Source organism: Chenopodium quinoa, unplaced genomic scaffold, assembly GCF_001683475.1.
Source record: "Chenopodium quinoa cultivar QQ74 unplaced genomic scaffold, ASM168347v1, whole genome shotgun sequence".
NCBI classification, from domain to species: domain Eukaryota; kingdom Viridiplantae; phylum Streptophyta; class Magnoliopsida; order Caryophyllales; family Amaranthaceae; genus Chenopodium; species Chenopodium quinoa.
Genome location: NW_018744718.1, coordinates 2,753,924 through 2,770,446, shown reverse-complemented (window position 1 = coordinate 2,770,446; position 16,523 = coordinate 2,753,924). Strand labels below are relative to the sequence as shown.

Sequence of the window (16,523 nt, the reverse complement as noted above, 5' to 3'; positions counted from 1 at the left end):
GAAAGTAGTTATCTTGCGCAAATCACATCCAATCCATTTTTAAACCAACACCCAAAAAATATATTCGGCGACTTTTGTTGGAGTTGATGGCAGACAAACCCGACCCGTCGGAAATAACCCAGATTATTCACGCAATCATCCCACTTTCTGAGGAGAGAGAAAGCCTACCAATTCCTCAGGAAGAGAGAGAATGGGGAAGAACCCTTTCTCTTTCCGCCGGAGTTTCTCTCGTCGCCGGAATCGCAAACTTCCGGCTATGATGTCGCCGGAAACCTCGGGAATTGAAATTGTTCCGACGCCGAAAACCGATGAAGTTGCCGGATCTTCCGCCGACGCTGTTGTCGTTGCGAGTAGTAGTAAAGTGAAGAAGAAGATGGGAGGTTCGAGGTTATGGATGAAATTCGATAAGTTTGGTGAGTCGGAATTGTTTGAGTGGGATAAGAGTTCGATTATTAAGCGTGTTGGGATTCCGGCGAGAGATTTGAGGATTCTTGGGCCTGTTTTCTCTCAATCTTCTAATATTCTTGGTATTAATTTCATCTTTTTGTTTGGTTTTTTGTGATGATTTTGATTTATTTTATGTTGTTTTGTGTTATTTTGAGGTTATTAGAGTTTATTTAATGGTTGACTGATCTATTTTTATTTGTTTGTTGAGGTAAGTTTGAATTTTAATGTCTCGCAATAAATTAGTGTGAGGCAGTCTAATCGCGAGCTAATCGTTAATTACCATAGTGGTATAAGTATAATGTTGTGGAATTATTTTTTTTGATTATGCAAAGTTGATTATAACTGGATTTTGATGTAGGTGTCCACTTAATGTGTGACTTAATGCAATGAATTTAGCGCGTTTTGAATACCAATGGAATAACTAACACGGGTTTAATTTTGTTCTAAATTGGGAGTTGTGTATCTTGATTTTGTTTCTAATTACTTGTCAATTGTTACTTTGATCAACTAATAAATTTCCTTAATGCTTGCTTCTTTGGATTGGAAAAATATTGTTGCTTGTCACTTTAGAACACCAATGCAATAGCTAACCGGTCTTGAATCGAACTACACATACTTAGGGCACGGGGAGTGATTGCTAATCAGCTAGTGAAGGCGTGAAAGATATAACTGAAAGTGTGTTATGCAAGAAAACTGGTTGAATATGCATTCATTACTGATTAGAGGATATAATCTTATTGCTCAAATTTTGTTCGGGAGGGAGTATTTCAGTTGTTCCTTTAAGATAGCAAAATAAGGCTGGCTAGTATATTAGGCACTGGGAGTATTTCCATCATTTGTCATATTATAGTGGGTAAAGAAACTATCTTGTTACATTACTCGGTTAATAACTGAGCAATGGGCTGACCTGTTAACTTAGTGTTGTTAGTCCAAATATTTCTGTTCAGATGTATTGATTTGACTAAGTTTTGACCGTATTTTGCACTTACGTATTATAATAAACATTATGTAGTAGGATCTTGTTAGATTTGGCAATGTGTATAATCAAAACTTTAATAAAGCATTTATGTATAAGCAATCAAAGATGTTTGGTAACAAGTAAATGGAAACTCTGCACAAAACTTTGGTATGATTTGATTTAATTTTGACATGAATGAGTTGTAAGTTTATAATAGGTTTGCTGTTTTGCTATAAGCTTAAGTTTCCTTCTATTTGAATTTGTCTTATAGTAGTATAAGTAAACAATGCTGTTACACGCAATTGTTGACTTAAATCTTATAGGATGGATTAGGAGGATCAAGCTCAGTAATGTTTTTTTTCCTGTATCTTTTTTGGCAGCTAGAGAAAGAGCCATGGTTGTCAATTTAGAGTTCATCAAGGCCATAGTAACTGCTGAAGAGGTGCTTTTACTTGAGCCTCTTCGCCAGGAGGTTCTTCCTTTCGTGGATCAGCTTCGGCAACAGCTTCCTCATAAGAATCAGGCTATGAATAAATCAGAACTTGTAAATGATCGTGATAATAAAGTACGTTCCACTGAGGCGCAGTGGGCACGTACCCCTGAAGCTGTTGAAGGTGAGCAGCAGGAGCTTCCATTTGAATTCCAGGTGCTAGAAATTGCCTTAGAGGTGGTCTGTTCTTATTTGGATTCCAATGTTGCTGAGCTTGAGAAGCATGCTTATCCTGTGTTGGATGAATTGGCTCGAAACGTAAGTACCAAGAATCTTGAACGTGTGAGGAGCTTGAAGAGTAATCTCACCCGCTTGCTTGCTCGGGTGCAAAAGGTAATAAACGCTGAATTGAGCTATGCTTCTAAAATCTTACAGTTGGATACCTTTCTGTACAGTGAAAGTATTTTCATATTACTTCTTGTCTAGTAGGCATGTTGTGATGTAGATGAATTAGTATGTGATCATTGTGGAACCATAGCCAAATTAATAGCCGGGAAAGAAGAGTATTATCAAACTTATTTAATCTTTCATCCTCTGTAGGATCTGTTTACAAATACACCTATATCATCTCTATATTTGTATACTGAAGTCAGAGTATGAACTTCCCAACTTGAGTGCTCACTGCTCTTGCTCTCATGGGGATTACTTGTGTAGGATTCTAGGTAGGTCACAGCTCTTTTTTCTAGTCCGATGTCTTGAATTTCTGTTCTAGATGCTTTCTTATTAGATGGAACGTTAGATACCTTTTGGACGTCGTGGATTTGCTTTTCAAATTCAATGTCACCTAAAGCTTGATTCATTCTGTCAATACAGCCAATACACTTATGGAAAGTTGTCTTTTGAGTTCTTGGCAGTGCTGTGTAGTGTGATTGTGATATTTCTTTTGTTAGAGTATCTGTGCTGCACTGCTGAATATGTTGTACCTTGTTCATTAATTGCCCACCTTGCCAGCACTTATTTTCAGATTTTATTTGGAAGCTCTATCTTTCATGAAAGTTGCTAGATCAGACTTATTGGAAACTCTATCTTTTTATGAAATTGCTAGGGATCAGACTTTTGGGGTAAATGTCCTTTGCAATTCTCACGAATTTATTGTGTCTATTAAAGCCAAGGTAAAGGTTGTTTGCTGCAGCCTACATGCCACTTTTTTTGCTGTTTCTGAACTCAGCTGTTACATCGTGTCTTTGTCACTTGTCTTGGTCACAATCTTTGCTTTTATCCATTATTTTTCAATTTTTATGGTAGATCCTTCGACAAATATATTAAATGAGTTTTATCATTAATTATTACATTCTTGGATGTACAATGTTTGTGGTCAGTGGTCACATCTTAATCCGCCTTTTAACCTATAATATACATGTAAAGATGCTACAGTGTTGATTTTATGATGGATTGTACATATATTTTTGTTACTCATCTTAATCAATAGCTTCTTGTCAACAATCCTCCATATTATCTTACTGCTGTATTGTTGTGTTCAGCTTCTGAATAAGTTTAAATCCTAATCTTTCAAGGTAAGAGATGAAATTGAGCATCTTTTGGATGATAATGAAGATATGGCTCATCTATATCTTACGAGAAAGTTGATTCAATATCAACAATCTGAAGCTTTAATGAATTCAGCTGCATCACATTCCCTTGTCCCGTCACAACATGCTCTTCATCGGAACAGCTCTCATCGGAGTGGAAGTATAATGACCAGCAACTACTGGGATGATGATGTTGAAGATCTTGAGATGTTACTGGAGGCTTATTTCATGCAGTTGGATGGGACTAGGAACAAGATATTGTCTGTAAGTATTGCTCTATTTGTGGAAGACCATAGCATTTTTTTTTTCCTGTTTACATGCAATCGTGTATATATATATATATATATATTTTTTTTTTTTTTTTTTCTTTTTGGTGAAGTAATTTGTGTGCTGAGATAGGTATGCTAGCACTTGTAATTTTACCTGTGCTTTTGAGGGGATGTAAGGTTGTATATGCATTGTTTCATCTTGATTTTTCTGGTACCTGCGAAAATTCTGCATGGTTCTATTTTTTTTCCTTTTTCTTTTCTGTGATAAGAAAAGGCGAAGAGAGGGGCAGGAGGGTATCATCATATTTTTATGTTTTTAATGTCTTGTGTATGCTCTTAATCTCTTATAACCCATAAAGTATTGTAAAGTCTCTTTTTAAACCCTTAGGTATTTGCTATTCTAAAAAATATGGGAGTTGGGAGTTTGGGATTAATTCTTATATGCGAGATAGCTAGAGAGGGGGTTGGGAATTTTGGTAAAGGCGATTAGACTAAAGGATTACATATCAATTACAATTTACGAGGACAAAATATTCGCAAATGGTGTTGGTAACAAGAGGAGTATATTAGGTGATTTTCTCTATGACTGAAACAAGTCTGTAAAAGTCAAAATGGAGTCCGAAAATTGACGAAGTTACTCCACAGCTTAAGAATGAGATGGAGAAAAAGCTGGCACATTCATCCATGTTTTGTTTTTTTTTTTTTTTTTTCTTTTGGGGGGGGTGTCTAGTGGAGACTGGAGAAGCTCTTCATCTGTTACCCTGTTGAGAGGAGGGAGGACAATCATTAGGCCTAAAATTCCAAGCTGGTGTACTTGAAAAAATGAAAACTGACAGATTGTTATGGAGCTGCACTAAGTTTGTTTATTTATTTAATTTACTGTGGGGGCCGGGGACAAGTGGAATAGGGGGCTCCTTTTCTCACTGTATTTGCTGCTTATATGGCAGCATCATGTATGCTCTTTTGCCGTTACTTGTATGGACCTGGTGTGATGTAGCCTGTAGGGGACCTAGGGGTCCTTTATTTTTTTTGTTATTTTAAATATTTTGTTGCTGGTTGGTTAGCTAGTGCTGGATAGATCTTTGGTTAGCACTCACTCTGTCCCTCTAATTTTATCCCAGTTTTCTTGTTGCTGTCCCATTGGGTTTGCTATGAGATACAGGCTAAGAAAATGACAAAAGAACAACTTCACTTGCCAAAACTTCAATGAAGTCTTCGAAAAATAAAAATTAACCTTTGGGGCAATTTTAGAGGGACAGATGGAGTATGTATGATGTATCAACAATCTTCTGATTAGGTGTGCTGAAATTTGTGATTGATCGAAATTGATTAAGGAAACCAATTTGATATTTGATTAAAATTATTATTGATGTAGCAATCAGAAAAGGTATCTTTTTTTTTTAATTTATTTATTTTTATTTTATTTGATGAAGTGGCATGTGAGAGTTTATTATATATTAAGGGTGACATTTTGCTAATTTTGGTGGCATTTGCTTGTCATTATTATAAATATAAATATGCGCACCTATCTGTGCAATGATTCCTAAAAGATTTATTGATTTGATGTAGCCATGTTAGTTCTTTAATGAAATACTGTGATCTATGAATCTTGGTAGGCTTTGGTGTTGATGTGACGTGTCCCGTAATGCTTTAATCCCTCCTCTGACAGTCGTTTTTATTTTAAGGTTGGTTGAGAGGGGGGGGGGGTGTTTGGGGGAGTAAGAGATGCGATTAGACCTGTTAAAACCCGAACCATGCCCGATTACCCCACCCGAAACCGTACTCTACCTGATTCGAACCAACCTAGTAATCACTGTTTTTAATATTGATTATTCTATTAAAAATTACATATTGGCAATAGAACATAAAATGACCCGATTCAACCTGAACGAGTCTTACCCGAATAAAATTGACCTAGAACAATGTGATTGCTACCTCTGGGAGTAATTAACCCATGATGATTTTGTTTTCTTATTGAATGTAAGCTAAGTCTTAAACTACCATTTGATGAACCTCATTGACCATAGTGGTTGTCAACAACTCAACACACTTTGTATGTTTTTACGAGAGAGTTGAGTTGTCAGAGTCAGAATTGTGGCAGACTAACACTAATTTAAATTATCTGTAATTTTCTTGTCTCACTTAAAATTGAACTGCTGAAAGTGCCAAACTGCTTAATTCTTCTGTCCTGAGTTGTATTTCTCGCTTACTAAGAATGATTCCCAGAAGTGTTTGCGGGTCATTATGTTCTTTTAGTTATCTGATAACCATGTATATGCTGCAGGTAAGGGAATACATTGACGATACGGAAGATTATGTGAATATCCAACTTGACAACCAGCGTAACGAACTTATTCAATTGCAGCTCAATCTGACAATTGCATCATTTGCAATAGCACTTGATACCCTCATAGCAGGATTTTTTGGCATGAATATACCATGTAGCCTATATAATATAAACGGTATATTTGGCTACGTTATTGGAGGTGGCACTGCCTTTTCTTTTCTGATTTTTCTCCTGATTTTAGGATACGCCAGGTGGAAAAAGCTACTTGGCTCCTGAGTCTTGACCCTGTTTACATTGTAATTGTTGTTTATGACCATAGAGCATAGTTATCTCAAGGTAAATTGTCAATTTTAAATATTCCATCATGTATAGCATAAGAACTACCTTGATGAGGAAAATGAAACCTCTTACTGGATATCCGTCTCCGTTGAACACTGAATTATTTGGAAGTTACATGTCTCTGTTTATGATATATACTGCCATTCTGTTGTCTATTTTTGCAAGTTGCTGAAGTTTAGTGCTTCTCTTTAAAAAAAAATTTAGTGAACTGGGCTGGCAGTTAAATCTATCACAGGTGGATCTTTGTATTGACAGTAGATTCATGTGCTCAATTCTACTCACTGGCAGAATTTGGTTCTGTTGAGTGTTGAGAAAACATAGGGCGGAGTATAGGTCTAGTGACTAACCAAGATAACCAAAGATTGGCCTTGCAACGATTCAGTTAGTGTCTTTCATTTTGGTTTTCACCTTGATTGGTAAGTGTCGAGGGACTGCAGACTAGTTAGAAGCTAGAACAAAAACGGAGTATAATTTTTTTACTGTGTTAAATTCTCCTAATTTTCACTTGGACCTTTAATGAATTCACCAAATATTAATCTAAACATATCAACTTGGAAAAACTGAACTATACTCAATACCCAACTTGAAACATGGATTCTATCCAAAATCACTTGGCTCAATTTGACCCGACCTGAATGACCTGATTATAAATGTTACCAATACTTATAATTATTAACTAAGCATATAGGCTATAAAAATGAGGAACCAATCGAAAGTAAGGCTAAGCAAGTCTTACCCAAATTAATTTAGTTTAAATTGATTTGAATGACCAGATCACCACCTCTATGACATAAATGGAAAGATGGACGCAGTGGGACCTATTACTTAAACATTGATCTGTAGAATTTAAGTGATAGAAGGGCAAGAATCCTCAAAGACTTAAGTATTTTTTTAATCAAATACTCCGTATCACCTACACAAATCCTTGAAACAAACTGGTCTTAACAACAGGAGTTGAGACCAGATCTGTACTTATGTGTAAGTTTCTTAAATGCACATTAAATACTTGCATATTAAATAGTCACAGCATCCAAATTAAGGTATACAGGCCTATTAAACCTCGAGGCATAGCCGCACAGGTTGTTTCTTTTAAAGCTGAGTTATGTTTTTGAAAACACAGATTACGCTTCAAACAATTGAGCCAAAAAATTTGTCATAGCCAACCCGAGATGATGATAATCATAATATTAATAAAAATAAAATTAAATTAAAAAAAGAGGGGGAAGAAGGAAGACAAATCAGACCAAGCCTCAAACAAGAACTACTTTAACTGCACATTAAACAATTTACATCTAAATAACAAGGATGAATTGTCAGTAAAAATGCTCATTATAGTCTATAGAGCTGTTTCACCAATAATGCATTACAAGTAACCTGTAATACATACTCTTACAGGTAACTTTCCCATATCCACTCCTGCTTTTCTGCAAGGTTCTACATCTGACAATTGCTATGCGCAAAAGGCAAAAACAATGGGATAAACAAATTCTTAAATTAGTGATTGCTACATCACACGAGACAAATACCCTCCCCTTAACCACCTCAGGCAAGACATCCCTGGGAAAAAGAATTTCCTTCCATTCCAGTGACGGCCACCAGGTGCACAAAACAATAATAATTCAATGAAAATGAAAACTGAAAGAAGAAATTAGGTTATCCGAGCTACGGGGACACCTTGACGTCAAAAGGGACCAATCCTGCAGCAGAAATGACAGCTAAACAAGCGTGGCATCAGTGATTGAAGGACACAAAGCACATACAAATTCCTCTGACAATCCCAAGGTTCAAATACCAACTGGACCACTGAAGGAGTCAGGGCCTGAACTAGACTCCTTATGCTTTAAATTGAGATTTGCAAACTGTGAATCAAGATCTCTGCTATTTGTACGTCTGTGGCTAGATGACGGCCGCTGAAGTGGCTGGTGTGGCTGCTGCTGCTGCTGTTGGTACAAAGTCCGAAGACGGCCTATTTCTCTTTCCAAAACTTTATGCTCCACTGAAACCAACATGAGCTTTCTTAGCACTATTTAACTCAATTCTCATCGATTGCAGCAATTACATGGCATAGCACAGAAAATGGCCATTTTATGTTATCAATATAAATACAATATAATATACTGATATTTTTACCATTCATCAGAATTGCTTATGAATAACAGGGAGCTCCAGACAAACTTCAAATTTTACAAAGTCATACAAAGACACAAAGTAGCAATTAGCAAGAAATGATACGTAATCTCAAAACAGCAAGCTTCTTTATTATGAGGGCAAAACTTTTAAGTAAAGGCTGTACTATTTTTATTATAAATTCACCAGAGGAAGAGCCAAAGTGAAGAATGAGATTTCAAAATTTTAGCAGTATCAGCATGAAAGATCTTAGCAGAAGAGATCAAAGCAAGATTCAACATTCATGAATCTATCAGAGTACTCTATACCAGCAGACCAGCCTCAAAAAAATGTATGATGTGACATCAAATGGTAGCATCTTGGACGGTTAGACCCACAATATGCGAGAGGGGTTGGCAATTTGGCACACAATACACATCATGCATTAGATTATCAACTATCATGGTAACTAAAATCTCTCCCATAACTGATACAAGTCCAATGAAATCATTCAGCATGTCATTTGCACTGTGACCCCTAGGATCCACTAATTCAAAAAATAACTCACCCCCACTCCAATGAGTGATTTATAAATAATAATAAAAAAAAGTTATAAGAGGATTTTTCTAGTATACAAGCATCAAGCTTCTGACTGCTTCCAAACAATCAAGCATACCAGAAAACAGAGACAAGACTGGATTAACAAAATTATGACCTAGCTTAAGCAGCTTGTCTGACAATCACAATCTTTGACATCACCATATTACAAAAGAGAGCTTATTTATCTTCAAAATAGTTGACAACACTTACTGTATTTGATGAGCTTCTCCTGGGACAAGCTTTCCAAACGTTGCTTAAGAGCTTTATTCTCCATGCTTAGGATTAGATTCTGTTGATTAAGAAACTCAAGCTCTGCTGAAACTTCAGACCCCTCTGCCTGTAAAATTAGACAAGAAAGTATAAAACCAGTGGCCTTTGACCTACCTTTTCCTTTCCCATAATTGTACAGGAGAGAAGAAAAGGACCGATTTGGTAAATTACTAAACAAAAACTTGCCTGTAATGCCTGTACATTATTTTCCAGCTCAGCTATGTACTGAAGCTTCCGAACCCTCGAACGTTGAGCAAATTGCCTACATTAAGAAAAGTTCAGAGAAAAATTTTGTTCTCAATATAGCAGTCAAATTAGCAGCTACCAGACCTAAGCAGGTTGTTTAACATTAAAACAATAGATGTTCAAAAAATTACAAAGCTATTAACATTGGAAAGAACACACACACACACACACACACACACACACACACATATATATATATATATATATATATATATATATATATATATATATATATATATATATATATATATATATATATATTGTATAGCCTCAACTATCTCTAGTCTCAAGTTTTGACCATCTGAAATACGGAGTAGACAGATTTCTCTTTATGAACTGCTACTCAAATATTTCGTTAGAATAGTCCTCTTAATTTAATTATTAATTAAATATAAAAGTAAGAAACACCCTGTAAGGGTCAGTCAATTACATGAGGGCAAGCAGAAGGTTCATCAACGAAGATCTACACATAGTTCCTAGCAACTAACATTGTCTATGGTTCTTATCTTTTTTAGCATAGGGAATAGCATGATAACATAATCTTGTACAAAAGAACCTTCAACAAAGTACATACCAAACAATAAATTAAACTTTATCAGTCATGTAAAACAACGGAAAATTGTTTGAGGTCACAGATCAATAGATCACCAAATGATAAATGAAGAGCTTCATATATTTTCAGCTATGTGATTACTCAAGCAATAGGAGGTTCAGCATGTTGCATAAGAATAGGCGGTACTATAAACAAGAATCTAAAAAGGGACAGGGATGATAATTTTTTTAAAAAAATGGTTATCAATCTACAAGGAACTAAGCACAAAAAACTAGATTTAAGAATGATAAGGTGAACAATACAATATTACTTTTGAGTTTTTTTTATTCTTTCTTTCTTCTCTCTCCTTTTTAACTCAGGGGCTTGAGAAGAGGCATATAAGGGTGTTTATAAACACCCCCCCCCCCCCTCCTTCAAAAAAATAAAAAATAAATAAAAAGAAAAACAGAAAGCAAAAGGTGAGAGCCGCTAACTATAGTCAGTAACAATTATTAATGAGATAGAGGCTTACTGCTTAGCACGTTTAGTATCATTTTCAGATGGAGTTTTGGCATGGGAACCATCTTTCTTTTCAGAAGCAATACCAGAGTCACTTTGGTATTGCTTCTCAGCTGGAACTGGATATGCTTCAAGTGGAGCTGCAGACCCTCCTACACTTTGGGTCACGGCATTATCCCTTGATAAACGCAAGCCACTGGTATGATTTGCAGGAGCCAATTTCATTTCCAATGCCTTGTTCTTACGTTTCCCATAAAAGTTAAGGTCATGGTAGAGTGACCCTTGAGGAGTTTCTTTGCTAAGATCAAAGTTTTGTGATCCCCATAATGGAGCAGATACCATAGGTCTGAACTTGTTTTGAATGTTTTCATCGTGCGACACCGTCATTGGTGCCATATAATCCATGCTGGGCATACTGCCAGCATCACAATAAGCAAAAGAATCACTTGATGAACGACGATGACCTTTGCGAACAGGAGTATCTGGCTCATTCAAAAGATCATCCAACCAAGAAGGCTGCTCATCTAAAAGGCTCTCTGATGAAGTTCTTTGATGATAAGCATTTCCATCTCTGCACTTTGAGGTAGGTTTTGAACCCAAACTGGTATTGGGTCCATAATCAGAGTAAGATGAGGTTATGCTGGGAAATGGACATTTAGGGGGAAGTAGAGAGTTCTTCCCATTCTGCATCAGATTTCTGAAATTTGCAGGCCCTTTGGGATTTGACATATCCTAGGTGCAACAATTACCTACAAAGTAATAGTTTTGTTAGATGATCAATATATGAAATTTCTTTGGGAGAAGAAAGAATATTTGGATCTAGCTCATAAAAGTTGAGAATGCCAAATGAATTAAAAAATCATTCTACAGAGTTTAGCATTCAACAACTACAGCAGGTGTCTCTTAAATTCTGCATATTCCACATAATTTCACAAGTATAGAATCAAGTAATATCCATAAATGAATTTAAGGTAGCTGATACAAAATAGACCATTATTTGCATAATAGCCACTGCACCAATGAGCATCACTAATTTAAATCATGCTGTCAACAACTTTGTCATTACTCATTACAGCATCACTCCTTTTGCATCACAGAAGTAGGAAACACTCCACTCAAATTTCATCTCTACCACTAGAATCCTCCTATCTTTCAAAATCAACAAGATAAACCTTGCAGGCTTAAAAGGTATATTAACCGGTATTCCTTATACGTCCCTAAATAATAGGCCATATTAGATTGAAGGTCAATTTTAAGGAATTGGGTTTTATTACCAAGGCGGTCCTTCTTTTTGTAACTTTTTAAATCATTACCATGCCACATACTTAGTTTTATCATTAAGGGAAGTAGGAAACACTACACTCAAATTTCATCTCTACCACTAGAATCCTCCTATCTTTCAAAATCAACAAGATAAACCTTGCAGGCTTAAAAGGTATATTAACCGGTATTCCTTATACGTCCCTAAATAATAGGCCATATTAGATAAGGAATTGGGTTTTATTACCATGGCGGTCCTTCTTTTTGTAACTTTTTAAATCATTACCATGCCACATACTTAGTTTTATCATTAAGGGTGGTATGGATGATTTATAAGTTTTTAAACTAAACCTATATAGTTTATTACAATCCAAGAGTAGGATGTGGTCTATTCATTAGGGATGGAAGAAGTCTAATACAAAATTCACATGGCTTATAGTTGAAGTATAATTTCTCATATTTGTCAAGCCTAGAAGCTACAGCTGCAACTTAATACAGAGACACCACTGTTTGCTGTTCAAAGATTGTCAAACAGCCAACAAAAAAATTTAGTTAATGAAAATGCAATTGGTATATTTCTAACACTCACCAATCAACTTCAAGCTTCAGCTTAATACTCAAATCACTGTACACTATACTAAAATCACAATCAATTTTCAATATTGCATGTCAGGGTAACCATTTTGAAGAACATGTTAGGCTTAATAGGAGTAGCATTGTTTGAGTGGCAGGCTCCAATTGAAAGGAACCGCACATAGAGTGTTTCATTTGGATAGCGAGTTCTTTTTATAGTAATAAGTCAAGTCAAGGCATGTTTAAAGAAAATCGAAGACCCCAGAATAGAACAATTCTTCCATTACTGAAACACCAACATAATCCCACCAGCCCACCACACTTATCTGAAAGTGTACTCGCACTAGATTGTCAGAATTTTAACATAAACTCTTCGTTTTTATATCCGAAAGAGAGTCTTGGACATGGTTTTCCAAAGCTGGTAGGCATTCAAATCCATGAGACAATCAATGATCAACATCAAACAAATGCTAGAGTAACAACTATTACTAACAATCAACTAAAAGGCTGAATTTCGCAGCTTAATGACACGAAACGCCTTTAATTCACTCCTGTAACTTCTGGTAAACCCATAATTGACCCATAAAAATCTTTCTCCTCGAAACAAGCTCAATTGAACAATTGAAAATCAATTCCACCACCACAATTCATCATTTTAGGGTTCTTGGCACTATAAATCCTACATTATCCCTAAATTAAGCCAAAAATTTGACCTAAATTCAAATTCAACAGCACAAATTTCCATTTCCAAGTGCTTAAGTTTCTAAATTTGCAAAACACAACTAATTTCTTAAGATAAGCCGATAATATAGCCTACATTATCAATAAAACAGTTAAAAAAAAACCGAATTTCAAAAAATATAAAACTACAAAAAAACGCTAAATACCTGGAAGAAAAGATTCCGATTAAACAAATCAATAAATTGTTAGCAAGGAGCTAGGGTTAGGTCGATGATGAAAGATTATCGGAAAACGCCGAAAAACACGAATTTCAGAAGATTCCACGAATATTCCAACGGAACTAAGATTGAGCTCGCCGGAGATTCCGTCGGAGGTTAAGAGTAATGAAAGAAGAGTGAGAAAATAGCCGGAAAAATTGAGAGTTGCAGATCTGAGCAAATTTACAGAGAAGTTGAATTGAAGAAGACGAAGAAGAAAGAGAGAGAAAATGAAGATTTTAGCTGAGAAAGAAGTTTACCCAGAAGATTAAGCGTCGAAAGTTAAGCGCCGGAAAAGTAGAGATATAGAGAGAAAGTGGAATAGAGAGAGTGTGTGTGTTTGGGAGGAGAGAGAAAGAGGTTCTTGGTGTTTTTGGAGAGGGTGAACTTTTTTTTTTTTTTTTTTTTTGGGTATGGCCGTATGGGGTTTAGCACGTGATATTTTGATTAGATTATGATATTTTTTGCCCGTTTTATATTAATTGCAACACTTTGCTTAGTGAATTAGGGTCTGTTTATATTTACTGAACTGAACTAAACTGATTGGAGCTGAACTGAACTGAACTGATTGGAGCTGAACTGAACTGAAAAATTAAAATGCATAAAATTGAACTGAACTGAACTGAAAAATTAAAATGCATAAAACTGAACTGAACTGAACTGTTAGAGCTGAACTGAAATGAACTGAACTAAGCTGAACTGAACTGATTGGAGATGAACTGAATTGAACTGAACTGAACTGATTGGAGCTGAACTGAATTGAACTGAACTGAACTGATTGGAGCTGAACTGAATTGAATTGAACTGAACTGAAAATAAGTAAATATGAATAGGCCCTTAGTTTATACTCTCTTCGTTTTTAAATGCTTGCTCTACTTTTCCTTTGCAGCCATTTTTAAATACTTACTCTATTTTCTTATTTAAAAAGCTTATACTAAAACCTAACGCATAGAGAAATGGTGTAAGAATTTAAAAACGAAGGGAGTACATTGAAGAAATTGTAAAGTTTAGACTAGTGAGATGATAATCATCGATCAGAGAGGATTGTTAGTGGAAATAAGATTAATAAAAATGATTTAAAGAGATGTTATGGAAGAGTTAATTAATAAATAATGTTTGTATACAAAAAAAAAAATTCAAGAATGATGGATTCTTCTCGACTTTAAAAGTGATGCAAGTGAGAGAAAAAAAGTGAAAAGGAGAAGTCTTGTAATTAATCAGAAACAAAGCGAATCGATGCATAATGCATAAACCTTACTTGTAAATGCTACTTTATGTGTCCATAACAGTGTTCAAACTACGATATATATTTCTATTTTTAAGCTTCTTATTATTATACATAGCTCAAGTAACAATGAATATTATTACTCCCTTCGTGATTTAATAAGTGTTACAGTTTGACCTTTTTCACTATTCACATAATAGTTTTGACCTGATTAATTTACTAATATATAAAATACAAATTTTATTATATAATACATTGTTGGAATCGTTATAATGTATACTTTCATATCATAAAATTTCCTATGATTTTATTAACATACGGAGTATAATTAGATAAATTAAGGGTTAAATTCGTGTCTCGACATACGTGTTTCGTCAAACTATAACACTTATTAAATCAATCAAGGGAGTATGTTTTTAATTAATGTGGGGACCATAGTAAGTAGTGTGAGTCAATCTAGGCTGTACATATAGTTATCTAACGGCTGGAATTGAATTAATTATTTTTTTAAAAAAACAGGCGCCATTAAAAATAGTAAAAACTCGATAAGATTGGTCATTTGCAACAATTGCAAGCTGTCAGAATGTTTTGCAAATAAAAATTCCTATAAAAATCTTTTAAAAAATGGAGTAGTATTTAATTTACAACTAATAGTAGGAGTATTAATAATTAATAATAAAATAATAAAGGATTAATAATAAAATAATAAAGGGTTTAATACTAGCATGACTCTGTCACTATCTTCTGTCAATTCCTGCTAATAATTTGGTTTGGTTTTCCAACTTCCTTAGAAACTCAACAATTATTTGGTCATTGCCAGTTGCACTTCCCACTTGTGTTGATTTACTGTTGCTTTAGATCTCCACAATAACACCAACCCCTTTAACCTTTTTATAGTGCAAAGACGTTTTTTATTTGTGAATTTAAACACGTACTTGTTCATTCGAGAATACCTAATTTAAAGTACATTTAACCACAAGTTTTAATTATTTTAAGTGTACTTTTCGGAACATGAAGTTACTAAATAATAAGCTCACATTATGGTTATACGTAGTATTTTTTTTTTTTTGTAAGCCTGGAGTGTATGATGTTATTAGCACTTATAGCAAGGTGGTATAATAATTCTTTCAATGATACAAATAATAAGCTCACATTATAGTTATATTTCTGACTTAACACTTGCAAATTTTCAAAAAAAAAAAAAAAAAAAAAAAGTAGATTGGCAAATATCGTATCTAGTGGTAGAGTTATACATCGCTTAAACACTTTTTTTAAGGTCTTGTTAGGAAAATAATTTGTCGATAACTGAGTAATTAAACCCATTACTATGATTTATGAAACATTTTTAGTTAAAGTATATGTTGGCAATTAGCTGTTAGTTCATGTGACATTTACATTTATACAAGCTAAAATAATTATCTCACTTTAAGTTTTTATATTACTACAAGTACCTATTACTGAGGCATTGACTTTTTAGACGTTGACTTTCACAGTTTTCTTTGTATATTGATTCTAAAGATCCACACTGTCTTTGGAACCAAAAAGCATCAAAGATTTAGGGAATAAATTAATGAGGGAAACTGCCAAAAGAATAGATAAAAAAAATATAGGGTGGTGGATTAGTGGTGGTATTGGTAGACTAGCCAAAATTGAAAAAGACGGAGAAACGCAACCTTTATAGCAAAAGTGTCCGAATAAAGGTAGAAATGAGCACAACCAATTCCTCTTTTTAATGAGACCAAACTAACCCCTGTTTTAATGGATCAACACCCAACCAACCCAATCTAAAAGTCTTCGAGGCTGCTGGAGTGGCAGGCGGTGTTCGAGAGAGACGAGGGAGGAGGTTATACCCTTTTACTTGACTGCTGAAGACTGGCAGATATGCAGAATAGTTGTTTCTGCATTTCATATCAGTTTTATCACGGCACTTGTTAG

General features: G+C 34.9%; 2 protein-coding genes across 2 annotated transcripts; one reads left to right on the top strand and one right to left on the bottom strand.

Moving 5' to 3' along the window:
* Nucleotides 1–19: 19 nt before the first annotated feature.
* LOC110703383 (magnesium transporter MRS2-4-like) lies at nucleotides 20–6,474 on the top strand. Its single transcript, XM_021881184.1, has 4 exons — nucleotides 20–527; nucleotides 1,786–2,228; nucleotides 3,410–3,688; nucleotides 5,978–6,474. The coding sequence occupies exons 1-4, from the start codon at nucleotides 191–193 to the stop codon at nucleotides 6,254–6,256; spliced, it is 1,338 nt and encodes a 445-aa protein (XP_021736876.1). The 5' UTR covers nucleotides 20–190; the 3' UTR covers nucleotides 6,257–6,474.
* Nucleotides 6,475–7,557: 1,083 nt separating this feature from the next.
* Nucleotides 7,558–13,724, bottom strand: LOC110703382 (uncharacterized protein At4g06598-like). Its single transcript, XM_021881183.1, has 5 exons — nucleotides 13,313–13,724; nucleotides 10,606–11,341; nucleotides 9,482–9,557; nucleotides 9,236–9,362; nucleotides 7,558–8,315 (listed from the first exon to the last, which is right to left on the bottom strand). The coding sequence occupies exons 2-5, from the start codon at nucleotides 11,319–11,321 to the stop codon at nucleotides 8,104–8,106; spliced, it is 1,131 nt and encodes a 376-aa protein (XP_021736875.1). The 5' UTR covers nucleotides 11,322–11,341; nucleotides 13,313–13,724; the 3' UTR covers nucleotides 7,558–8,103.
* Nucleotides 13,725–16,523: the final 2,799 nt, after the last annotated feature.